General features: G+C 50.4%; 1 protein-coding gene across 19 annotated transcripts in view; it reads left to right on the top strand.

Annotated features, from left to right (window-relative positions):
* FHAD1 (forkhead associated phosphopeptide binding domain 1) overlaps nucleotides 1-26,994 on the top strand; it is a 155,265-nt gene that overhangs the window by 70,906 nt on the left and 57,365 nt on the right. For 17 of the 19 annotated variants that reach the window (XR_007725021.1, XR_007725020.1, XR_007725022.1 and 14 more), the window contains 7 exons: nucleotides 2,603-2,692; nucleotides 4,053-4,157; nucleotides 10,399-10,506; nucleotides 12,987-13,070; nucleotides 14,193-14,345; nucleotides 15,249-15,444; nucleotides 25,572-25,642. Coding sequence is in view for 16 of the 19 variants with exons in the window: in XM_050787885.1 (XP_050643842.1) it covers nucleotides 2,603-2,692; nucleotides 4,053-4,157; nucleotides 10,399-10,506; nucleotides 12,987-13,070; nucleotides 14,193-14,345; nucleotides 15,249-15,444; nucleotides 25,572-25,642 (807 nt within the window). In the remaining 3 variants the exon portion in view is untranslated. The remainder of the gene's footprint in view (nucleotides 1-2,602; nucleotides 2,693-4,052; nucleotides 4,158-10,398; nucleotides 10,507-12,986; nucleotides 13,071-14,192; nucleotides 14,346-15,248; nucleotides 15,445-25,571; nucleotides 25,643-26,994) is intronic. The other 2 variants (XM_050787937.1, XM_050787916.1) reach the window with 2 other exon arrangements.

A 26,994-nucleotide genomic window follows, 5' to 3' on the forward strand; every position in this document is an offset into this window, starting at 1 on the left:
GGGGGGGGGGGGGGGGGGGGGGGGGGGGGGGGGGGGGGGGGGGGGGGGGGGGGGGGGGGGGGGGGGGGGGGGGGGGGGGGGGGGGGGGGGGGGGGGGGGGGGGGGGGGGGGGGGGGGGGGGGGGGGGGGGGGGGGGGGGGGGGGGGGGGGGGGGGGGGGGGGGGGGGGGGGGGGGGGGGGGGGGGGGGGGGGGGGGGGGGGGGGGGGGGGGGGGGGGGGGGGGGGGGGGGGGGGGGGGGGGGGGGGGGGGGGGGGGGGGGGGGGGGGGGGGGGGGGGGGGGGGGGGGGGGGGGGGGGGGGGGGGGGGGGGGGGGGGGGGGGGGGGGGGGGGGGGGGGGGGGGGGGGGGGGGGGGGGGGGGGGGGGGGGGGGGGGGGGGGGGGGGGGGGGGGGGGGGGGGGGGGGGGGGGGGGGGGGGGGGGGGGGGGGGGGGGGGGGGGGGGGGGGGGGGGGGGGGGGGGGGGGGGGGGGGGGGGGGGGGGGGGGGGGGGGGGGGGGGGGGGGGGGGGGGGGGGGGGGGGGGGGGGGGGGGGGGGGGGGGGGGGGGGGGGGGGGGGGGGGGGGGGGGGGGGGGGGGGGGGGGGGGGGGGGGGGGGGGGGGGGGGGGGGGGGGGGGGGGGGGGGGGGGGGGGGGGGGGGGGGGGGGGGGGGGGGGGGGGGGGGGGGGGGGGGGGGGGGGGGGGGGGGGGGGGGGGGGGGGGGGGGGGGGGGGGGGGGGGGGGGGGGGGGGGGGGGGGGGGGGGGGGGGGGGGGGGGGGGGGGGGGGGGGGGGGGGGGGGGGGGGGGGGGGGGGGGGGGGGGGGGGGGGGGGGGGGGGGGGGGGGGGGGGGGGGGGGGGGGGGGGGGGGGGGGGGGGGGGGGGGGGGGGGGGGGGGGGGGGGGGGGGGGGGGGGGGGGGGGGGGGGGGGGGGGGGGGGGGGGGGGGGGGGGGGGGGGGGGGGGGGGGGGGGGGGGGGGGGGGGGGGGGGGGGGGGGGGGGGGGGGGGGGGGGGGGGGGGGGGGGGGGGGGGGGGGGGGGGGGGGGGGGGGGGGGGGGGGGGGGGGGGGGGGGGGGGGGGGGGGGGGGGGGGGGGGGGGGGGGGGGGGGGGGGGGGGGGGGGGGGGGGGGGGGGGGGGGGGGGGGGGGGGGGGGGGGGGGGGGGGGGGGGGGGGGGGGGGGGGGGGGGGGGGGGGGGGGGGGGGGGGGGGGGGGGGGGGGGGGGGGGGGGGGGGGGGGGGGGGGGGGGGGGGGGGGGGGGGGGGGGGGGGGGGGGGGGGGGGGGGGGGGGGGGGGGGGGGGGGGGGGGGGGGGGGGGGGGGGGGGGGGGGGGGGGGGGGGGGGGGGGGGGGGGGGGGGGGGGGGGGGGGGGGGGGGGGGGGGGGGGGGGGGGGGGGGGGGGGGGGGGGGGGGGGGGGGGGGGGGGGGGGGGGGGGGGGGGGGGGGGGGGGGGGGGGGGGGGGGGGGGGGGGTGGGGGGGGGGGGGGGGGGGGGGGGGGGGGGGGGGGGGGGGGGGGGGGGGGGGGGGGGGGGGTGGTAACAGATATATAACAACAAATTTACACTATACACATTTTTTAAACTTTAAACAACCACTGTTTCCCCACATGGATAAGAGCTTTTCTCATGGGTCTCTAAAGCTCCATCATAATTCTCTTGTCTGCGCACAGTGGAATCAAACAGCCCCTGGGTTATTGGACATGGGTGTTTCCTTTTTTTGTTTGTTTGTTTTTGTTTTTGTTTTTGAGACGGAGTCTTGCTCTGTCTCACTCTGCCAGGCTGGAGTGCAGTGGCTGGAGTGCAGTGGCTCACTGCAAGCTCCGCCTCCCGGGTTCACGCCATTCTCCTGCCTCAGCCTCCGGAGTAGCTGGGACTACAGGCGCCCGCCACCACGCCCGGCTAATTTTTTGTATTTTTAGTAGAGACGGGGTTTCACCGTGTTAGCCAGGATGGTCTCGATCTCCTGACCTCGTGATCCACCCACCTCAGCCTCCCAAAGTGCTGGGATGACAGGCGTGAGCCACCGCGCCCGGCCGGGTATTTCCTTTTAGTTCACTATAGCTAACAATACTCTCAAAAACATCCCTGAACCCACAGACTTGCTGATGTGCCCGACCATTGTCCTTATACATTCCTAAAGCAGAATTTCTGGGTCAAAAAGGAGGCCCGTTATTTATGTTCTTAATGCCTGTTGCCAAATTGCCCTCCGGAACGGCTGCTCCATTTCCACCGCCGCTCCCAGCGCAGTGGTGTCTTGGAGGTGTAAATTGCATAGGGCACTAAGCGCCGTCCAAGCTCGCTAGTGGCCCTCCGAGGACATCAGCGTTTATTCCTCAGCACAGACTCTCCAAAGCTGGATTTTCCTTATGGTTTAGATTGCTGGCTTTTGAAGATGAGAGTAGTGGCTTTATTCCTCTGATTTCCTGAGTGGAGAACCAGGAACCGCTGCGGGATCCTGTGTGCCTGTCAGACACCATGGGATGCCTTTGGGATCTCAGTGGGTGACTGGATGGAAACAGCAGGAAATGCTCTCAGGGGCTCACACAGGGCCTTGGAGCCCCGCCTTACCCCTACAACCCTACCTGGCCAACCTCCGTCTCTTTCTCTGTCGCCCTTTTCTCCATAGTGCTCGGTACTAAAGGAAGAGTTAAAACAGGAAGACGCTCACAGGGAGCTCAGGGAAGCCCAGGAGAAAGAGTTAAAACTCTGCAAAACTGTGAGTTGAGCTTCCTCCTTCGTAGCTACCACCGGAAAAACCAGAGTTTGACCTTCAGGTTCTTGGTGGGATCCTGGGCCATCACTAAGCACGAAGCTCTGGGGCCCTGTGCTTGCTTAACAGTCTCATCGCTCTTTGATCTGCTGCTTCTGCAAGAAAGAGATGGGTGAAGGGGCCCCAGGATTCCCTGGGCAGTTGGCTCTACCTCCCTCAAGGGTTTCCCCTAGGGTCAGGTTGGGGTTGAGACCCGGGACAGGGATAGGAGGCTGGCCAGCTGGCCACCACATGGTCCCCTGCCCCACCCCTGACCTGTGACTCCCAAACCCTAGCCACAGGCACCATTGTTGACACTTGCTGAAGTATTTTTATTTAAACACCACCATTTAACACCCACTTGTAAAAACAAAACAAGGCCAAGAGTGGAGGTTCACACCTGTAATCCTAGCACTTTGGGAGGCCAAGGTGGGTGGATTGCCTGAGCTCAGAGGTTCTAGACAGCCTGGGGAACACGGTGAAACCCCATCTCTACTAAAATACAAAAAAAAAAAATTAGCTGGGCATGACGGCGTGCGCCTGTAATCCCAGTTGCTTGCTTGGGAGGCTGAGACAGGAGAATTGCTGGAACCCGGGAGGCAGAGATTGCAGTGAGCCAAGATTGCACCACTGCACTCCAGCCTGGGCGACAGAGCGATACTGTCACACACACACACACACACACACACACACACACACACTAATTTGCCTCATATAGAAGGTAACACCATAAAAGTAAATACAATGAAAATAGGACCATTAAAAGTCAAAGGAGGTATATTCCTCACACCCTCCAAATCCACCCCGCACATCACCAGGTGTGTGTTTTCCACTCGTTGGGGAGCTCAGCTTCTCCCAACTTGCTCTTCCCCACGCTGGCGCCATTCCTCCAGGCCAGGAACATTTTACCCTCTGCCTCAAACAAAAAAGAAACATTTCATTGTTCCGTTCTTCTAGACCTTGCCTGTTGAGTCTTCCAAACAGCTGGTCCTTTAGGTTGAACTCAAAAATATACCCAAAGAGCAGGGTTTCTAGTGAGTTGATGGATGTCCTGTAGTCCTTAATCCAGGAGCTGTACTGATTTCCAAAAGAAACTAATTTCCTTTATCCAGAACTTTTAATGTATCCGTTGAAAAATAAAGTCTATTTTGCTGAGAGATGTAAAACCTTCCTCCGGGAGAAGGAATTAAACAAGCTGATACCAGACAAGGTTTCCACCTTAATGGATGGGGTGCCAGGGGTGATGAGGGCTCAGACCTCTCGGCCGAGAAGGCAGCTCCTGCCCCCATCAGGGAGGTTCACTCCTCTGTTGTTGAAACTTTTTCAGCAAATCCAAGACATGGAGAAAGAAATGAAGAAGCTCAGGGCGGAGCTGAGGAAGAGTTGTACTGAACAAAGCATGATCTCTAGGACTCTGAGAGAAAAGAGCAAGGTACGTAGTGGGCGACAGGCCCAGAGAGCGGTGTGGGCAGTAGCTCCCCACTCATCATCCCTGTTAGTCCTCTAAGTGGCCTATGCTGGTATTAACCCTTCTTACAGCTGAGAAAACTGAGGCTCACACAGGGAAAGGGACCAAGTTCACTCCATAATGCAGTTGTGGCAGGACTTGAACCCAAGTTGGTCTGACTCCAAGGCCCCTGTGCGTAACCCAGCTACTCCTCACTGCCTTCTAAAACTGTTTCTTGCTTTTTGGTAATGAGACCCACCTCCAGCCTCCCAATCCCAGTTTAGAGTTTGGTGGTGCTTAATTATTTTAATGTCCCTTCCCATCCTGGGGAAAAAATTGTATTGCATACTCCCTACGTGTGCTATCCATCACAGTAGCCACTAACTGTGCATGGCTATTTAAATTTAAATTAAAGCTGGCAAGGTAGCTTACACCTGTAATCCCAGTACTTTGGGAGACCAAGGCAGATGGATCACCTGAAAATATCCTTAAGAGTCCTGAGCAGTGTGGACAGAATATATTTCTTTCCATTTGAATCATCTATCTTTATTTGATTAGAAGATGGTTGTCATTGAGAATTTGTTTTAAATAAATAAAGACAGAGATTCACTATGTTGCCCAGGCTGGTCCTCCGGGCCTCAAGCAGTCCTCCTGCCTCAGCCTCCAAAAGTGCTGAGATTACAGGCCTGAGACACCATGCCCAGCCACAACTGAGAATATTTTAAGAACAAATCTAAAAGGCAGAGGAATTCTATGTGAAGGGAGGTTCACAGGGATGATCTGAGAAATAAAAGCAAATAATCTAGTTTTTCTCCAGTTTTATTTAATATGAATGTGAGTATAGTCACCAGAGGTCAAATCATTAAAACCTCACAAACTGAAATGTATACTACACTAGAATCACATCTTATGGATAGTATTGAAGCCTGCAAAAGTTGGTCAGACATAACTAGAATTGGTAGAAATAATTAACACAAAATTAAAATCAACAGTTAAAACTACACAGAGTAAAATTTATTTATCAATTAAAACTTAAGAGAAAAAACAAATATTCTTGTCCAGGTGCGGTAGCTCATGCCTGTAATCCCAGCACTTTGGAGGCCGAGGCAGGAGGGTTGCTTCAGGCCAGGAGTTCAGGACCAGCCTGGCCAACATAGTGAGACCTTGTCTCTACAAAAAATTAAAATAATCACTTTAAAAAAATCAAATATTCTTGAAAAAGTTAGATTTGTAAAATATAATCTGGGGAAAATGGACATGGTAGAAATGAGAACTATAAAATAAAACCCACAATAACAGATCTGTGATTGGTAAATATTTGATAGGGTCCAGAAAAACTTATAGATGAATCAAATCATAATTGTATAATTTACCTACAAAAGAACTGATCCAGATAAAAATAATTTCAGGAGACTAAAGTGAAAATGGAAACATTTAGAAATCTGTTAAACAATTGGTTTAATGAACTTTGCTCTAGAAAATACCCTGAAAATGAATGAAAATGAATTTGCTATGGTTTATTTTTCTTTTAAATAGTTGTAGTCATGAACATGGAGTCAAAATGCTCTCTGGGCTATCAGTTTTTCTCTAAGCAAGGCTTTGGCTGCATTCCACAAGTCTTAGTATATAGTATTTTCATTATTATTCAGATCAAAATATTTTTCAAATCCCCATTGTGATTTCTTCTTTCACCCACTGGTTACTATGAAGCTTATTTCCTAATTTCTAAATATTGAGGGTTTTCTGCTTACCTTTTTTTGTTACTGATTTTTAGCTTAATTCCACTGTGGTCGGAGAACATCTTCTGTGTAACTTCAATCTTCTGATATTAATTGAGACTTGTTTTATGACCTGCATGTGGCCGACTGCAGTTCCACATGTACACTTGAAAAGAATATGCATCCTGCAGTCATTGGGTTTAGTATTCTATATATGGACATTAAATGAAGCTTACCAATAATGCTCAAAACTTAAATGTTCCTGTTGATTTTTTTTTTTGTCTGTGTGTTTTGTCAGCCACTGAGAGAGGCACGTTGTTTAAAGATCCTATCATGATCATGGATTTGTCTTTCTTTTTTTAATATTGTCAATCTTTGCTTTATATATTTTGAGGCTGTGTTAGTAGATGCATATATATTTACCATTTCATTACTTCCTATCGAATCAAATCTTTGGCCATCACAAGGTGCTCCTCTTCATTGCTAGAGATGTTTTTCCCTTAAAGTCTTTGTCATTAAGGTAATTCCATTGGCTAACCTAGCTTTCTTTTGATTCGAGTTTTCACAGACTATCTTTTTCACACTTTTTATGTCAATCTTTATTTTACAATGTGTATCTCATGTGAACAGCACATAAGTTTTATACAGTTCCACCATCTTTGTCTTTCAGTCCAAATATATTTAGTGTAATTGCTGGTATATGGGGATTTAAATTTATCTTCTTGCTCAGGGCCAGGTGTACTACCTATGGTATGTTCCTTTTTTCCCCATTCTTCCCTTCTTTTGAGTTGACAGTTTTTTATCATTCCCTTTTTCCCTGTATTAGCTTGGAAATTTTCTCTCTTTTACCCGTCTTTTAGTAATCATAAGACAATCGCATGCATTCATGACTTACCAAAATCTAATATTTAGTGAGTTTTTAACTCTTTTACTGTCTTAGTGATTATTCTAAATTTTACAATATGCATTTTCAACTTACCAAAATTCAATATTCATCAATAATTATATCCTTCTTCTTGTTAACACAATGACTTAGACATTGACACTTTAACTTCACTTACCCCATCCAGACTTATATGCCATTGTTTTCATTTTCTAAACTTCCTCTATATTTGAAGCTCCAAAAGACATTATTAGTATTTTTCTATAGTCAACATCCATATCTACACATTACTATTATGTGTTTTCTACATTTCTGATCATTCATCTAGATCATTTTTCTCAGCCTGAAGAACATCCTTTAGTGTTTTCCTTCAGCATGGCTCTGCTGGTGTCATATTCTCTCAGGAGTGTGTGTGTGCATGTGTGTGTGCACGTGTGTGTATGCATGCATGTGTGTGTATGCATGTGCATGTGTCTGAAAATTTCTATGTTTATCCTTCATTCATGAAACATATTTTGACTAGATATTCTACACTGGTAATTGTTTTCTTTGAGCACGTTATAGATGACAGTAAGTCTATCATTCCATTGTCTTTTGGCGCCAATTATTTCTATTTAGAAGTAAGTTATAACCTAGCTAGGCGTGGTGGCTCATGCCTGTAATCCCAGCACTTTGGGAAGCCAAGGCGGGCAGAGCATGAGGTCAGGAGTTCAAGACCATCCTGGCCAACATAGTGAAACCCATCTCTACTAAAAATACAAAAATTAGCCAGGTGTGGTGGTGCATGCATGTAATCCCAGCTACTCGGGAGTCTGAGGCAGGAGAATCACTTGAACCTGGGAGGCAGAGGTTGTAGTGAGCCGAGATCGTGCCACTGCACTCCAGCCTGGGCAATAGAGTGAGACTCCGTCTCAAAAAAACGACAGAAAAAAAAAAAAGAGAGAAGCAAGCTATAACCTAACTATTGCATCATTATATAGTCTTTTTATATTCTGAATGTTTTAAATGTTTATTTTCCTTTGACTTACAGCAGTTTTATTAGGATGTATCTAGGTGTGAATTCGTTTTTATTTATCTTATTGGGGTGCATGTGGGCTTGAATCTTCGGCTTGCTGTTTTTCATTAGTTTTGGAGCTTGGGCTGTAGACTACCTAGGCAGTGAGGAGCTACTGAGGCTCTTGAACAGGGAACTAATATGATTAAATTTGTGATTAATAATAATGGTGAAAATGATAGCCACATGGACTTGGCATTATGCCGAACATCTCATCTCTTTTCATCCTCACAACAACTCTGACCTAGAAATTATTATGCCCAATTTATTTTATTTTTAAAAATATATTGGAGCTTTTCAAGATTCCTGTTTTACAGATGAGGAAGTCAAAGCACAGAGTCAAGTCACTACCCAAAGGCACACAGTCAGTAAGTGGCAAAGCCAAGATTGCGGGAAGCCAGGCCTGTCTGACTCCAGTTACTGTGGCACAGCCACTAGCCACGTGTGGCCATTTAGGTGAAATTAAATATAACGTAAAATTTAGTTCCTCAGTCACAGGAGCCCCACTTCAAGTGCTCAGTAGCCAGATGTGGCCAGTGGCCACCCTATTTGACAGCACAGAGTTAGAACGTTTCATCATTGCAGGAAGTTCTGCCAGACGGTGCTGCCCCACCGCTTGGCAACCTTCTCACAGGACCATGAAGGATGTTCTAGAAGGAAATAAATTAGAGGCAAGGAGGCCAGGTATCACGGCCAAAGGTGCTCAGGGCCTAGCCTGAGACCATGTGTATTAGTCCATTTTCACACTGCTGATAAAGACACACCCGAAACTGGGAAGAAAAAGAGGTTTAATTGGATTTACAGTTCCACATGGCTGGGGAGGCCTCCGAATCATGGCAGAAAGGCACTTCTTACATGGCAGTGGCAAGGGAAAAATGAGGAAGAAACAAAAGTAGAAAACCCTGATAAACCCATCAGTTTCGTGAGACGTATTCACCATCACGAGAATAGCACAGCAAAGTCCGGCCCCCATGATTCAGTTACCTCCCCCTGGGTCCCTCCCACAACACTTGGGAATTCTGGGAGATACAATTGAAGTTGAGATTTGGGTTGAGACACCATCAAACCATATCACCATGCACAGGGGAGCAGCTCAATAAATAAACCTCTGACAGCCGATGCCAAGGGTCTGCTGTGGCAGTGATATGAGGAACAGGACTGCCGGAGCTGGGGATGGGGGCGGGGAGGCCATACATTGAGAGGAGGAGCCAGAACAGAGCCCAGGACAGCCTCTGCTTTTGCAGCATTTGAAAAACGTCCTCTGAAACAGAAGTCGGGGTATGTTTACACCTGAGAGGATGTAAGTGAGGAAACTGAGGCCCAGAGAGCTTAGCCGGCCTTCCCGGGAAAGAGCTCACTGGGGACTGGCTGCCCCTTGCCACTCAGAAGAAAGCTTTACAGGTTGCTCTGGGTGTTTTACATGAAATGTATGTGACCCTTCTCTAGCCCCCTAATAAGCCACTTGTGAGGTTGTTTCAGAACAAAATCCTCTCATCTAGGAGAGTTTGTCTCATTTCCTAGGGGTGCCTGAGCCCTGGCTCAGCAGATGCCCAAAAGGTTCATGGTTTAGATATGAACTGAGCAGCTGCAGGGTCCGTAATGGCCAGCAGAGGGCAGCACCGAACACACCCGAGCTCACCTCGAGTTACCCATTACCCAAGCAAGCGGGGGGCGGAAATGGGCCTTCTTTTGCCGGCTACAATTCTTTACTAGCCATTGCTTAGCGAGTCTTCCAGAGCAGTTTCCCTTGGTAAGTGTGCTAGGAGTGGTAACAATAAACAGTTACGATAATAAACCCAGCAGTGGGGAGCGGTGGCTCAAGCCTCCCAGCACTTTGGGAGGCCGGACGGGCGGACACGAGGTCAGGAGATCGAGCCATCCTGCTTAGCGTGAAACCCCGTCTCTACTAAAAATACAAAAACTTAGCCGAGGTGGCAGGCGCCTGTTCCCAGCTTGGTAGGCTGAGTGTGCTAAAAGTGAGTAACAATAACTGCACAGCCTGGGTGACGATCCGTCTCAAAAATAAAAAAAATTAAAAAAAAATAAACCCAGCAGTAACATTTACCAAGTACCCACGATGGGCGGTGGTTCCTTATGGTGTTAGGATGACGCTGAATGGTGGCTACTGTCATCCACCTGTTCTAGGTTACAACATCTAACACCCTTATAGAGCCCTTATGAGGTGCTGTCACTATTCCAAGCTTTTTAAAATCCCCACAATAACTGCGAAGAGGGAACTAGTATCACCCCGTTTGACAGATAAGGACGCTGAATCACGGAGCAGTGAAATGACTTTGCTGAGATTATACAGCTTGTTAGGGACCGAGCTGGATTAGAGTCTGGGGTAGGACAAACATTGAGCCCAGGGTGCAGAGCGCGGCCCTTTCCCCCAACAGACAGTGCCCCCGAGCCTGCCTCCACCCCATGCACGCCTGTGACCCCTGCTATGTGGGCTGCAGCTGTGCCGACCCCTCTGGGACCCCCCACGGCCATTAGATGTCCTAGAGGAATTTCCCCAGAGTGCATTATGATCACATTAGCAGCAAGCACTCGCTTTCATCGTCATTTCAGGTTGAAGAGAAGCTTCAGGAGGATTCCAGAAGGAAATTGCTTCAGCTGCAAGAAATGGGGAACAGAGAGAGCCTCATTAAAATCAATTTGGAGAGGGCAGTAGGTCAGGTAGGCGTGTTCCAGAGCCCCCCTCATTGGCCCACGCTCCGCAATGATTGCACCCAAGCAGCCAGTGGGGGTGAGAGAGGAGGACGCCCAAGGTAGAAAGACAGACGTACATTATTTATTCTCCCATTTATCTCATGAGCAGAGGCTGTCTGCAGCTCCCCACCCCCGTGGACATCGCTAAACAGGTTTCTGCTACTGGGAGGCCTCCCACTGGAATAGTTTACAATGACCTGAGACTCGGACCAGGCAGCCAATCCCGGCTCCATGCCTGCCCCCAGTTAACCGAGCCCCTTGCCCCCAGTGGTGTCTCTAGCATTTTCTCCCTAATGTTTTTAGTCCTGACATTTACCACAATCTTTCTTCCCCTCGGGCCCCAGCAGACATTGCAGTCAGTGTCTATAAGGAAATGCCACTTTTCTTAATAAGGTAAAACCCCAGAGTGTCCAAAGTGCATGCTGGATGGAGAAACTCCCAGCTGCGGGTGAGCCACTCTGACCTGATCTGGAGGTGACGTTATCTCTGATGCTGTGGCCTGAAATTGCCAGTGGCCCTTCCTGGCACATGTGACAGTCATGAGGGCCAGAATGTGCAGACAAGAGTTTACCGAGGGCTAAGGGAAGGCAAACAGGAAACCAAGATGGGAGGGCATGTGACCCTCAGGACCACCCTAGATTCCTCCACAGGGGTCCCTCTCCTGGAAACCACGGCTCCAGGGGATCCACAGAATGGTTTGTGTGCGCACGTGTGTGTGTGTGTGTGTGTGTGTGTGTGTGTGTATTTTTATTACTGGTAAGGAGGGCTCCTCATGTGTCCCACTGGGTTCTCAGGAGGGTCGGTGAACTACCAAGAAAGGTTAAAAGCCAGGATCCCTCCAAACCACCCAGCTCAGTTCCCAAAGCCTTCCATTTTCTACTATCCAAGCCTTACCAGGCAGTGTGACCAGGCCTTTGTCCCTGCACCCTAAAATTCAAATTTCACCACTGTCACCCCCAGCACCATTTCTCCTGTGGGGGTGCCAGCCCCTTATCAAGGGCAGAGAACCTGCCCGTCTGGGCCTCTCCCTGTGCACATTGGCTACCCTCAACCTTCCCCGCAACACAAACCTGATTTGAGGGCCTGACCTGTGCTCTTTGCCCAAGGGCCAAGATTCTTGTTCCAGCTCTGGGCAGAGGTCATCTGGGAGGAGCCCTGGAGGTCCTGAGACTGGTCCAGATCTAGACTCCAGAGAAAGCACAAGCCCGGTCTCTGCCTCCAGCATCTTCCCGCTCCTGTATCTCCAAGGCCCTGCTCCTGTCCAACAGTCTGCCCTTCCCCAGCCAAGTGACCCCAGGCCCAAGGCCTCCCAATGGCCCTGGACAGCCATTCCTATGGGGAGCCCCTAATGGCAATGGGGGGGACCATCGTTCACAGGGCTTCCTCTACACAATCAATTCTTTGGGTGAGCTGGGACCCTCCCCTTGGCCATGAAACCAGAGGATGGCTTTGAGAACCTCATGTCACCTGGTCTTCTCCTGGCAGGGTCATTGCAGAGATGTCCGTAAGACATTTCCCATTAGAACTTCCCTGTTCAGTAAATACCTGTGTCTTGGGCCCCCTTGACTTTTTGGTTGACGCAGTAGCCCTTTTGGTCCCTTCAAGGCTCTGCTTTGGAGCCTTTAATAACCACATTTTGCCAGGGAACTGGAGACTCACGCCAGGGGCTGCCATGTTGGTAAATTTCCAGAGAAAGTCGGGCTCCTTTTTACCTCTAACTTCTGATGGGATCGGGACACCTTGGACTTGTGATTCTGTAAGCCCAGACTTAATGTAACTGCTATTTCATCAGCCTTAACCCGAAAACACTAGCACCCAGGAGGGGCTCAGTGAAAGCCGCTAGAAGTAGAGGCCCTTGGCTTTAGCTGATGTTTCTGTGTACAGGCATCCAACAAAGGTGAGCTGGGTGTTTGAGTGTCTCCTCCACACCAGGCACTGTAGTGGGCTCCAGGGATACCGAGATGAACACAGTGGGGACAGTCTTCAGGACGCTTATGGGCTCAGGCACAAAATAGAGAAAGGGAGAACATTCTCCTCTCGCCGAGCTTCCTTGCTGACTACACAATTACTTGGACTGACAGCCTCAATATTTATTTCACAGTCTGGTGCCAACTTAGCAATTATGGAACAGCGCTCCCGGCCCCAGACTTCCCATTGGATAATTGGCAGCAAGAGGCTCTTCTGAGGGCTTGAGACATGTGTGTGCACTGACCACAGGCATCGTTCGGTTAGGCAGGCGTGCCTAAAAAGTAATTAAAGCCTGCTGTTCTCCTTTCTTCTGTGGGTACCGCCACTCCCCGTGAGCAGTGAAGATTCTGATAACGCGGAATGGTCATTCAGGCGTGCAAACCCTGCTAAGTGGTGTTTCCCGCACCCTGCCATGGCAACGCTGCCCCCGCTTGCCGGCCCCCACTGCCCCCCTGACACCGTTGCCCTTTCTGCTGCAGCTGGAGCACTTCAGAAGTCAAGTCATCAAGGCCACCTATGGACGGGCAAAGCCATTCCCAGACAAGCCCGTCACCGACCAACAGGTTAGTCTGCTGTCCCCGCCACGTGGCTCCTTCACTTTCCTCTTCTTCTTCTTTGGGGATCTGGATTCCAGACCCTGGGAGCATATGTTTCTGTTTTTGTTGGTGGCATATTTTTCACACTGTTGCTACACCATAAAGATTTGTTTTGATTTTATGGGATTTCCTGGCTTTTAAAGTAAAAGCCAGTTAAAACTCCCTTGAAATGTGTCTGTGAAAATCAAATTAAACCATTCGGGCTTACTTCTGGTCTCCAGACATGCATGTTTAGCTTCCATTAGCACTGGGAGAAAGGGAGCCGCCTCCCCACAGCCAGTGCGTTCTGGCGCCTTCCTTCAGAGGAGAAAAGTTGACAGTGGCAGTGAGGGCAGACGTCTGGCTGTAATGATTGCCTTGCTGTTCTTCCACTACACTTTCTAGCCCCCTGTGTCAAAGTACAGATGGGAAAATGTGCCGTGGGCTGCTCTTAGTGGGCGTGGAAGAACCTGACCTGCTGCTTATGAGCCCATAATATCAGGCTCAGTGTTCTGACTCCCTATACAACACAGAAGAATCTGGAACAAACTCAGGGCCACAAGACAGGCCTTTGGATCTTAAAAATAATCTTTGATCGGCCGGGTGTGGTGGCTCACGCCTGTAATCCCAGCACATTGGGAGGCCAAGGCGGGTGGATCTCCTCAGGTTGGGAGTTCGAAACCAGCCTGACCAACATGGTAAAACCCCATCTCTATTAAAAATACAAAGTTAGCTGGGTGTGGTGGCGCATGCCTGTAATCCCAGCTACTTCAGAGGCCGAGGCAGGAGAATCGCTTGAACCTGGGAGGCAGAGGTTGCGGTGAGCCGAGATCAAACCATTGCACTCCAGCCTGGGCAACAAGAATGAAACTCCGTCGAAAAAAAAAAAAAAAAAAAAAAAAAGTCTCTGATTCCGGGATTCATTCCCTGGTGACAGGACCGACGTCCCCCTTGACAGCCATCGCCGAGACACATCAGGGCCTCCGTCCTCCCGTGCTGAGACAGGGACTTACGTTGCATCTCTCTCCTCTCCCATTCCCCTTCCCCCAGAGCCCCCCGTCCCTGTATGTTGCATCTTTTTTTTTTTTTTCTTTTTCTTTTTCTCACCAGTTAATAGAGAAAATTGCCCAGGTCACTGAGGACAACATCAATTTTCAGCAGAAAAAGTGGACCCTACAGAAAGAAACCCAGCTGAGCAACTCCAAGCAGGAGGAGACCACCGAGAACATCGAGAAGCTGAGGACGTCGCTGGACAGCTGCCAGGTGGCCCCTCCTTACGCTGTCCACAAATGGTCGCTTTGTCTAATGTTTGTGCTGCTTACTTGGGAAATTGCCCAGCTTTTTTGGAGTAAGTTAGGCAGAAATGCTTGGCTTTTCTGTCCACTTTTTCCTCTTGTTGGAGAAGAAAAAACAAAGGGCCTCAAAAAATGCCTCCCAGAAGAACTTGGCGTGTCCACAAAAGATGCCTGAGCATCTTCAAATACGGACTTTGAGCGGCCCCCATCCCCAACCAAAAAGACTTTTTTTTAAATAGCCCCCATGTTATTTCCAGAGAAACCAAAGAAACATTCCTGCTTTTTATTTACATTTTCTTTTTTTGGCCCAGACACAAAAGGCGGTTGCCACACCATTGCCTTTGACTCTGGAGGAGCAGGGACCAGAGGACTTGGCCACAGCCCTGCGGCCCCCACCCTGGAGCATGGCTTATCAGAGCAGGCGGTGGCTGCTGCTTTCTCTGGAAATCAGCAGCTCCTGTTCGGGGAGTTCGTGCAAATGCTGGCTTGTCAGCACCCTTTCAAATCAGGAAACCACGCTTTCCGACCAGCTTGTGTGTTGATCTTGGCAGGAATTCTGATGAATGGAAAAAAGAAGTAGCCACATTTGCTTCTCATTGCAGCCAAACTGTTGATGGCACTTTAGCTTTGGGGTTTCATATACCTAACAGTGGGTTCACTTTGACCATCAAAAGTCCAAATTAGAGTATATAAAAAAAAAAAAAACTGTCAAAACATAAAAATTTTTAAAAAGAAAAAACTGAGCCCTCCCAAGGCGGCCAATATGTGGCGCTGCCTGCTTCATTGCAGAGTCAATGTTCCTCGAAGGTTCACGTCAGGGCCTATTTCTGGCCACAGGGCCTGGGCTCCTCATGATCTCACCTCTTTGCAGGCTTGCATGAAAATGTCCTGTTGCACCAGTGACCTGAAGAAGGAGGTCGACCTTCTTCAGCACCTCCAGGTGAGCCCACCTGTCTCGGGGCTCCAGAAGGTGGTGCTGGACATCCTGAGGCACGCCCTGTCCTGGCTGGAGGAGGTGGAGCAGCTCCTCCGGGACCTTGGGATCCTGCCCTCCAGCGCTGACAAAGGTTACTGGGACTTTTTTTCTCACATGGTTGCATGACTCTAAAATGTCGTGTTGAATCTCAGCATGATGGGACATCTGTTGAGGAAGTCATCCTGGGTATCTGGCCAAGTCTACTCCTTTCTCCAGAACCCCCTGCTTCTCTGCCTGAGGCGTAATTTTCCATTAAAAAAAAAAAACGCACAAGTGAGACATGATAACGAAGACAAATGAAACAGAAGCAAAAGGAAATTTAAATCAAAATTATGCAAAGTCTCATTACGCTGTTTAACTTCCAAGGCATTTTCCCGTGGAAATAGCCACGTGATTCTAGGCACTGACCCTGTCTATGCCTCAGTTTCCGTATCTGTAAAATGAGGCTAATAGGGAGTACCCACCCTTTAGGGCTGTTGTGATCATTAAAATGCATGAATACATGGAAAGTACTTGGAACAGTACCTGGCACACAATAGGCATTACTGAATGTTTATTGACTTTTAATTTTACAAAAAAATAGTGTCACATTATCCCCAATTTTCTTTGGTTTGTTCCTAATGGTACATCATCCACGTCAGTAGACACAGACCTACATCATCGCTGTTACTGACGGCGGTTACTGATTCCATTGTGTGGGATGTGCCATTGTTTTAGACAATCCCCTATCATGGGCACTTAGGTGATTTCCAGTTTTTCACACTCATAAATCATGCTGAGATGAACACTGTTGCACATATACCTGCTTATATTATCTTTATTTTCCTAGAAGTGGAAAGGCATGAACCCCTTTCTTTCAACAAAGATTGATTGCATGCTTGCTTCCTAGACGCCACATGCTGTGCAGGGCAGAGACATAATGGGGTCAGGAACAGGTAGAATCAGGTCGTGCGTATATGGTTCACTGTAAAATTCTTCCAATATGACCATACATTTGAGATTTTTTATAATAAAATACTGGGCCCTCAAAGAGCTTATGATCTCGGGGGAAGGATGAGGTGGGCATTAATGGGACAATCACTCGAACAAACATGAAAGCTGAGTGGCGACAGTTGCTATGCAGTGCAGGGTTCGATCTGGTCAGGGAGAGCAGGGCATCTGCAGGATGCATAGGAGTTGTTTGCCAAAGAAGGGAGAGAGAGCATTCCGAGCACAGGAGCAGTGTGGTGGCAGGGGGAGCATGGAGAGCACAAGGGGCTAACAGAAATGGGCACAGGGCCAGGCAGGCTGGCCAGGGAGCTTCCCAGGGCCATGATGTGGGGTCTTGCAGGGCCCTGGTGAGCAGCTTTATTCTAAGGGCAGAGATAAGCCTGTGAAAGGTCTTAAGTAAGGAGCTGGACAAGCTTGCATTCTGAGACAATCATCTTGGTGGCAGGCGGACAACGTCCTGGAGGGTAGGCAGCGTGGTGCCCCAGGAGCCACTTGGGAGGCTGCCATAAGAGATGACAAGGCCACCCTAGGGCAGGGTGGGGATGGAGAAAGAGAAGATTCAGATTCAGGAGCGAGTAAGAGGTAAATCAACAGGCCTCAGTGGTAGGACTGGAGATGGTTGGAAGGAAGGTGATAGAGGAGAGTCAACAGGACCTCTTGGTTTCTGGTGTGTGTAAAAGACAGATGTGATTTCTTCACTAAAACTGAGAGCAAGGAACGCAAGATGAGGCCCAGGTTTGAGAGGGAAGAGGAGTGTGAGGTGCCTCTGAGACATCTGAGATGAGATGCCCAAGAGACAGCTGTTTACCCAGGTGTCTTGTCGGGCTAGATAATAATGATGTATCCCCAGCACCCAGAGAGCACGTGCCACACAGCAGGGGCCTAATACATATCTGTGGGATGGAGGAATGAATGGGAAGGAAGTGTAGATGGATGGGTGGATGGATGGATGGATGGATGGATGGATGGATGGATGGATGGAGGATGGATGGAAGAAAGGATGGATGGAAGGGTGGGTGGGTGGATGGATGGATGGATGGATGGATGGATGGATGGAAGAAAGGATGGATGGATGGGTGGGTGGGTGGGTGGATGGATGGAAGAAAGGATGGATGGAAGGGTGGGTGGGTGGGTGGATGGATGGATGGATGGATGGATGGATGGATGGATGGAAGAAAGGATGGATGGACGGGTGGGTGGGTGGGTGGATGGATGGAAGAAAGGATGGATGGATGGATGGAAGAAAGGATGGATGGAAGGGTGGATGGATGGATGGATGGATGGATGGATGGATGGATGAAAGGATGATGGATGGAAGTGTGGGTAGGTGGGTGGATGGATGGACGGGAGGAAAGGTGGGTGGATAGAAGGATAGGTGGGTCTGTGGGTGGATGAATGGATGGGTAGAAGACAGGAAGGCAGGAAGGAAGGCAGGAGGGAAAGCAGGAAGGGAGGCAAGCAGGCAGGAAGCAAAGCAGGAAGGAAGATTAAGGCCATAGATGTGAATGGTATCACTTCGGAAGATTATTTATTCTTCAATCTTGAAGAACAGCCGGAGAACTTTGCTCCATGTTTTGCCTGATTTCATGGAAGCTCATGACTGACATGAAATTAATGAGAGAGAAGGGAAAGAGCCCAGGGCTGCACCTTAAGGAACTCCAACATTTTGAAGCTTGTTGCTTCTCCTTGCCAAATCACCCTCCAGAGAGCCTGCCTCAGTTTTATATTCTTTCCACAAGGAATAAGAATAGAGGAGTGATTTTCAACCCTGGCGCTTCAACATCCCCCGCAGGATGCTTCCAAAGTATCCAGAAGGTGGGGTAACATTCTTAAAAAGCACAAGCAAAACCAACATTAATTTTGATGTAGGAACCTTCCCCTCATCATATAGCAGAGAGTGTTACTGTTCTTGCAATCAAGGCAGAGTCGTGAGCTTACTTGAAATGCGGTAAAACATGGAGCAGAGTTCTCGTTGTTCTTCAAGACCGGAACTAAAACAAAGACCCTGATTTCCATCCTGGTAATAACAGAGCCAAGCTGTGTGTGCACTGTCCCCTTCCCACTCCCAAGACCATTTTAGTCATCTAGACTAAGTCCATAAATCTAGGCATATATTACTGTTAAGAAATGTGGTTGCTGTCAGTTGTAGTGGTTCATGCCTGTGATCCCAGCAACTTAGGAGGCTGAGGCAGGAAGATCATTTAAAACTAGAAGTTCAAGACCAACCTGGGCAATGTCATGAAACCCCTCATCTCCAAAAAAATAAAAATAATAATAAATTAGCCAGGCATGGTGGCACAGGCCTGTAGTTCCAGCTACTCATGAGGCTGAGCCAGGAGGATTCCTTGAGGCTAAGATTTCGAGGCTGCAGTGAGCTATGATTATGCCACTGCACTGCAGCCTGTGTGACACAGTGAGAACCTGTCTATAAATAAATAAATAAATAAATAAATAAATAAATAAATAAATGCAGATTGTAAAGTTAAGCTTTCAGGCCAGTAATTCCAGAAAAGCTAAGGAAGACTGATTTTAGGCAGCATTCCTCAGACCAGCCATTTCATTCTGACTTCATAGAGTCGGGAGATTTGAAGGACATTAAGCAGGTCTCTGCAGAATCCCTCCCTGGTTAACACGCACCCTGGGTCAACAAGAAGGGGAAAAAGAAAGCAGTATTTCCCAACTACTGGTCCCCTTTCTTGATGCCCTTACCCCCACCCCCGCCCCCAGCTAACCTCTTGGAATGATGTTCCACGAAACACTCGTTGGGGAAACGGTGGTTTGCTGGCTACATATTCTGTGATTACAACTAAAAGAATGGAGAATAACAGAAAGGTTGGTAAGCAGGGCACATCTTTTGTCCACTCAGCAGAAGAGGAAGTTGATGGTAAAAGGCATTTTCTCTTCCAGTACAAGCAATATTACGTCAAGTGCCCAAAAGACTGAAAGAACAGGGTGAGCTAGAGTATGCCCCATATTCTCTACTCTTATACCTAATTCCTAGCCCAGGGCTAGTCCAGGAGGAGGATCGGGAAGAGGAAGATGAGGAGGAAGGATGGGGAGGGGGAGGGACGAGGAGGAAGGAGGAAGGTAATGATGACAGTGATGACGGTGATTATGGTGACAATGACAGTCATTCATCACTGAGGACTTGTATTCTAGATACGGTTCTCAGCATTTTTTATACATGATCTCATTTCATCCTCACAATAACTCTATGAGTTAATAATTGGCCCATTATCTTCATTTTAGAAAAGAGGTAACTGGCTCAAAGCTGGTTTTCTGATTACTCCACCAGGATAAGGTGATTCGAGGCACTTCACGTTACAGAGGCTGACAGGGAGTCCCCAGTCTATTCATCGCCATCCCGTATACTCCCAGGAGCCGCCTGCATGTCTGGCTCCGAAGAGAAGGGTAGAAAGCACGGGTTGTTAACTCCTCCTGGGGACTTAGCACTGTGTTAGGTGTTTCACACGCATTGTGTACTTTTATCCTCCCACCTACCCAGGGAGGCAGGTATGATTACCATCTTTATTTTATTTATCTTTTTTTTTTTTTTTTTTTTGAGTGAAAGTCTTGCTCTGTTGCCCAGACTGGAGTGCAGTGGCATGATTTCAGCTCATTGCAACCTCCACCTCCCAGGCTCAAGCGATCCTCCCACTTCAGCCTCCCAAGTAGCTGGAACTACAGGCATGTGCCACCATGCCACCTAATTTTTGTGTTTTTTTGTAGAGATGAAGTTTCGCCATGTTGCCCAGGTTGGTCTCAAATTCATGGGCTCAAGCAAGCCACTCAACTCCCAAAGTGCTGGGATTATAAGGCGTGAGCCACAGCGCCCAGCCTGCATTTTAAAAGTAAAGAAACTGAGACACAGTAATGTTAAAAAGTTGCCCAGGGTCACACAGCTAGTACATTAGGGCTAGGACTCAAACGGAGGTCTTCATGACCCTGACACTTGTGTCTTCCCTATGATCCCTGCCCCTTCACCCCCACCCCCTACACACATACACACTGCCTCTGAAGATGCACCAAGGTACCAGGCACGTGCCCAGTCCCTCGAGAATGGGTGCTGTCATCGGCTCGGCCAGCGACAGAGCTGAGAGTCGTCTTTCCCTAAGGTAAACTGCATCTGATTCCTACCCTGCGCCATAACCACAGAAAGCCCCATCTGTATCACAGTAATGTTCCAAGCTGGGACACTGGGGACCTACTGCCAAGGCCTGAATTTCAGCTGTGCACCTACTAGCTATGTGGGCAGTTACGTGATGTGGCTGTGTCTCCATTTACTTGCTCATGAAATGGCCATCCAGTCTCTTAGGGGCATATGAGGACTGAGTGATGGGATACACGCATGGCAGTGCTGGTCACAGGCAGCTCATACTCGGTGGGGGCTGCTGTCATTGTCAGCCTCCAATACTTGTTGACTTAATCTGACCTAAACATGGGTAGCCACCAGCCAGGCAGGCATGTGGGCCGCATAGCCTGGTTTACTTGCACCCAGGTGACATCCTTTGGAGCCTCGGCCCTGTCTCCATTTAGCAGCAAATGGGGTTTCCTTAGCTGTGAGCCCTCAATTGGGTTGAAGCCAACAGCCCTTTCTAGAGGCCTCCTCCTTAGAGTCGTGACAGTGGCTCTGGTGTCCCGACTGCCGGGTGACCAAGCTGCAACCCAGTCCACGCCCCTCCAACCTCAGACCGCCTGCTCTTGACCACTGGGCTACCTGCCTCTTAGAACATCCTCCTAAGAGATAAAACACACGTCACAAACTAGGACGTAAGTCCTGAAACGAATCCCCCAGAGGAATCCAGGTGGGCTAAACGTCAGGGAAACGACTTGCAGTGTTTGTGTGAGATGTCATGTGTAACCCACAAGGTGAGGCCTGGTGGGGTCCAGTGTGTTCGGAAGGGTGGAGGATTTGCTTTGTGGTTCAGCTGGGAGGATAAGAATGTTTAAGCGGCACCTTGAAAGTCAGCTGAATACTCCTCCTGCCTGGTTTCTCAGGGTTCCTCTGATAAGGGAAGGAAAGGACTTTTTACATTTTTCTCTGCAAGCTCCATCGTTTGTGTCTATTTCTGCAAGACTTTGTTACAAACAAAGGACTTTTCTTGCATGCATGGCAAACCACTGAGATATCCAAGATACACTGTGTCTTTAAATGAAAAGAAAGCAAGTTGCAATACAATATGCTTAGTGTGCTTTTATTTTTTTTAGATGTCAGTATCTGAGCAAAAGAACAACCTTGAGAAAAAGACATCAAACTGTTAGGAGTGTTATCGCAGCAGGGTGGGATTGCATTGGACCTTGACTTCCATTCAGTTGTTCAACAACTGTTCGTTGAGGGCCCCTGTGTGCCAGCCACCATGCCGAACAGGAAGACACAGCAGCAAACACTTCCCACATCATGAATTTCTGCAACATATATAACTTTTGTAAACAGAAGTATAAGAAAGACTTGTTGCTTCCCCCAAAGAGCAAAATCCCATTATCATTACAGTTAGTCATCTCATCTAGAAATAGAAACGTGATCAAATACTGGCCTCCCCTTCAGCATCCTCAACTCCCTCACCCCTTAGTCCTCCTCAGATCCCAACTATGATTTCATCCTTCTCCTTTGGTTCCTGGGTCACACGTTGCAGCCAAGCAAAATCCCAGACTTATCCCAACAGAGCCTCCACAGATGTCTGTATTCACCTGGTCCAATGGGCCAAGCCAATGTCAGCTCAGCCATCTCACTTCCTCCGCCATCTTGGTATCCTTGCAATGCACCTCCCCAATGCACCAACCCAAACCCTGTACTCTCAAGCCTCCAAACCCTTTGAAAAGAGAGTGACAGACCTAGGTCTGAATTCTGATTTACCACTTACCAGCTCTGTAGCTTAACCTTGGGGAGCTTCTGTCGTTTCACCTATAAATACGAACACACTTCTTTGCCAGGTTGTTTATAATGATTAGAAAGATGTATCAGACTCTTGGCATAGCACTGGCATACAGGAGGTGTGCTATTATTATAATATTGCTGTTCTCACGTTTCTGTGCTGGAAATCCTCCGAACGGTGCATTGCCCCATGCACAAGCATGTTCTCCTCGCTTCCTTTCTCTCTCTGTGTCCATCTTTTATTCCTTCCCTCCATCATCCCCACGAGGTCTTCCTCCTAGATGCAGCATGTACCCTGCCCTGTCTCCCCTTTCCTCTCCTTCCCAGGGACCTTGTGCACAAAATTCTTCTTTCTTTGGCGTCTGCGGCCTTTCTTTTCCTCTTAGTTCCTTCCCTTTGCCATCGAAGGGGCACTTCAAGATGGCTCTACCATCCTGAAAAAATCATTCTTCTCTGGAATCCATCGCTTCTTTTGCTCCTTTTCAATTGCTCTTACTCCTGTCTTCACCTGTGATCTTTAAGAAGCATGTTGCACCCTCGGTCTTCATTGCCAACTTCTTGGCCTTTCTGCCAAGTAACTGACGTGGGCCCCCTGCAGCACTGACTGGGCCACCGCCCTCTCGGGGACCATGTCTCTGACCTGCCCAACACTCTTCGTTCTCTTTTTTGAAACCCTTTTGCCCCTCAGCTCTTCAGGCCCTGGGGCACTCTGCTTCCCTCCTGATCTTTTCCATTCATTCCCAGCAGCCCCCTTCACCAACTCCTGTCCCTAACGAGGGTGTTTTCTCCTGTGCAGTCAGCCCTTGGTCCACCCCGTCTCCTTTCTCACAAAGAAACTCTGCACTTCCGGGCTTCCCCAGCCACTACTATGTGTTATCCACACGGACGCCTCTGCAGGAGGGGCTGCCGGGAAGATGGTGCAGGGAGTCCAGCCGAGGCAGCAGGTGGGGTCCCCGGCTGGGGGCCATGGCCACCTGGAAGAAGGGGGCCTCTTTCTTCATTCACACGAGGACCCTGGATGGGCTGGGCTGGGCCGGCCTTGCCAGTCAGCATGTCCAGCTCTCCGCTGACCATCCCTCCCTCGAGTCCTGCCCATGCCTCCAATTCAGCATGTCTGAAACAGCCTGGGGGCTTCTCTCCCCCTGCCACAGCCCACCCCAACCCCACCCTGTCTCTCTCCCGTCTGATGGCGCGGCCACCATTCTACCGCTTTGAAAGGCTTTCCCTTTCTTCCTTCTCCTCCTCGCTTCTCCCACCCTCGGTTAGAGGATCAGCACTGAATTCCTGGGCGTCTCTCGGGCCCTTAGCAGAGCTCCCTGCCTCTCACTCGGAGGAGGGGAGCTTATCACAGGCAACATCCAGGATCGTCTGGTGACATTTTTGGTTGTCACAACTGGGGTGGGGTGAGTGGGGGTGCCCCTGGCATCCAGTGGGTAGAGACCAGGGATGCTACTAACCATCCCACAATGCCTAAGGCAGCCCCCACGGCACAGACTCAACAATGTCAGCAGTGCAATACCAGCAATATGGCCGGACCTATCAGCAGTGCTGCAGCAAAGAAGCCCTGCCAGCTCCAGCCTCTCGAATGCAGCCCAGTTATTTTTCTGCAAAAGAAACACACATACACACACAAACCACTCTTCATCAGGCTACTTCACTGTTCTGCCAGCTGCTAGAATAGTGACTCAGACCCTGAGTCACACCAATTAGTCTTGGCTAAGCCACTGGCCTGCTGTGTGGCGTCGGGCAGGCCCGCGTCTCAGAATGCCACTGCCTCATCTATAAAATGGGGACCCACTGGGCACCTTTCAATCATGTTTAAATCAAGTTTCCTCTCTCAAGGTGATGGTTGCAGGCCTGTCACAGCTTGACCTCACCCTTCCACGCCTCCTCCACCATCTGCTCCTCCCTCTCCCATCATCTACTCCAGCCCAAGTAAGCTCAGCACTTCCCTGGAGGAGCACTGCCTTTTCCTAACCCACCCCCACCACCCCCACATCCCTGTACGAAGCTATGGCTTCCTGTGACTACTGTAACAAATGACCACAAGAGAGTGGCTTAAAACAACACATTATTCTCTTAGCGTTCAGGATTAATTCGGTTTCACCGGGTTAAAGTTCCTTCCGGAGGCTCTAGGGCGGCATCCGTTTCCTGGCCTTCTTCAGCCTCTAGAGCTTCATTCCTTGCATTCCTTGGCTCGTGGCCCCTTCCTCCATCTTCAAAGCCAGTGACGTGGCATCTTCCGGTCTCTCTTCTTCCATCACATCACCTTCCCCTCTGTCTGTGGTCAAACCTCCCTCTGTCTCCTTCTTATAAGAAGCCATGTGATGACATTGGGTCCACCCAGATAATCCAGGAGAACACCGCACCTCGAAATCCTGAACTTAAATCATATTTGCCAAGCTCCTTTTGCCCCGTACGGTCACACCCACAGGTTCCAGGGATTCGGACCTGGAATCGTAGGGGGTCATCATTCAGCCCCACACACCCCTGTTCTGAAGCACCCTCCCCCGGCTCACTGAATTCTGCCCGCCCAACAGCACCCACACCCAGTAGTTCTTCAACCAAGTGGCCTTACTTGCTCACTCCAGGAATGATGTCTCCCCCCTCTGAGACCCTCACCCTCCCCTCTCCTTCAGCAGTCACTTACACACCACCTGAGGTCATTGCGTGTTTCCAGCAGGTATTTACACCTTGTCTGTCGGACTGAACTGCAAGCCCCTGGAGGTCTTGGCTTTTGACCATCCCCCACACTTAGCACCATGCTTTACACACAGTAGGCAGTTAATAGGTGTTCTGTTGATGGTTTATTTTCCACCTCCAAAAAGAAAGTTGAATGTGAGCTCAACCAAGGCTTATTAACTACTTTTTTTATTTTTATGTTTATTTTTATTTTTATTTTTTTGAGACCGAGTCTCTGTCTGTTGCCCGAGCTGGAATGCAGTGGCACAATCTGGGCTCACTGCAACCTCTGCCTTCGAGGTTCAAGTGATTCTCATGCCTCAGCCTCCCAAGGAGGTGGAATTACAAACATGCACCACCACACCCAGCTAGTTTTTGTATTTTTAGTGGAGATGGGGTTTTATCATGTTGGCCAGCCAGGCTAGTCTCGAGCTCCTGACCTCAGGTGATCTGCCCATCTCAGCCTCCCAAAGTGCTGGGGTTACAGGCGTGAGCCACCATGTCTAGCCTAAGCCACCGTGCCCGGCTGCCTATCAACGACTTTAAAACCACAGGTTGGATGACAGCTCATGTTGTTTTGATGGGATGGCAACGTTGCCTTCATCCACCTGTCTGCAAGCTTTGGAGTTGAATTGAATTGATACTTACATTCTTCCTGCTTCTCTTTTTTTAAGGGTTCTCTTTGTATCTGATATATCTTCTGGAACATTATAAAAAACTTATGAGCCAGACCCAGGAACTTCAGGTAATTCTTTTAATTTCTTTTTTTCCAAAGTTCATTTCAGCCCCTGGTTGGCATTTATATAGCACTGTGCATTTGAAACCTGTTTTTTCTTTATCAGCTAGTCAGTCCACACCCTCCAACAGGTGAAATGATTTCTCTGTTTGCACACAAAGAGGTACAGAAAAGGTTGGCTAAGATCTCCCAGGAGGGTAAGGACAAGGACAGGGTGCTGCCATCTGTCTGGCCTCCTGGGCCAACCACACTGTTTGTTTTCCTCTGTCAAAGGCCCAGAAGACTTAACGCCATCAGATTTTTTTTTTTTTTTCCGAGTCTCGCTCTGTTGCCCAGACTGGAGTACAGTGGTGCAATCTCGGCTCACTGCAGCCTCTGCCTCCTGGGTTCAATTGATTCTTCTGCTTTAGCCTTCCAAGTAGCTGGGATTACAGGCGCCTGCTACCATGCCTTGCTAATTTTTGTATTTTTAGTAGAGATGGGGTTTCATTATGTTGGCCAGGCTGCTCTTGAACTCCTGACCTCAAGTGATCCACCCACCTCAGCTTCCCAAAGTGCTGGGATTACAGGTGTGAGCCACTGTGCCTGGCCTTAATGCCATCAGATTTTGAAAACTGTGTTTGTTAAATCCAGTGGACAAAATACAGCTATCTATAGTACAGGCAGCAGAATTACTAAAAGAAAAGAAATATTCTAGAGGCAAATGAGCTTTAGGGGTTATATCATTCTGATAACTATAGCCATAAGAGTGTTATATAATAACCACAAAACTTCAGCGGCATTCAGCAGTTGCTATTTACTGCTCACGTGTCTGGGGTCAGTGGCAAGGTGGCTCTGCTGACCTTGGATGGGCCTGCCCACTTGTCTGGGTGTTAGCTGGCCTTTGGTTGATCTAGACTGGCCTCAGCTGGAGTGACTCAGCTCCATGTGTCCCTCATCCCCCAGCAAGCAAATCTAGGCTGTTCTCAGGGAGACTGCAGAGGTAGAAGAGAAAGTGGCCCAATCACATAGTGTTTTTCAACCTTCTGCTTGTGTTATGTCTGCTAAGATCCCATTGGCCAGAGCAAGTCACATGGCTGAGTTCAGTGTCTGGAGGCAAAATATGGGCGGGCACTGCAAGTTACATAGCCCTAGACATGGATAGAGTGGGGTGAAGAAGGGACCACCGTGCCAATCAGCCACAGAGGCTTGAGTCCAGGGATTGGCAACTTTCTCTGTAAAGGGCTAGGTGGTAAATATTTTATGCTTTGCAGACCATATTCATACCTCTTCCACTCTACTACAGTAAAATGAAAGTAGCCATAGGCAATATGTAGGCAATGGGCATGATAAGTATGCCACGGTTCCAATAAAACTTTATT

The sequence above is a fragment of the Macaca thibetana genome, chromosome 1, assembly GCF_024542745.1.
Source record: "Macaca thibetana thibetana isolate TM-01 chromosome 1, ASM2454274v1, whole genome shotgun sequence".
Classification (NCBI taxonomy): domain Eukaryota; kingdom Metazoa; phylum Chordata; class Mammalia; order Primates; family Cercopithecidae; genus Macaca; species Macaca thibetana.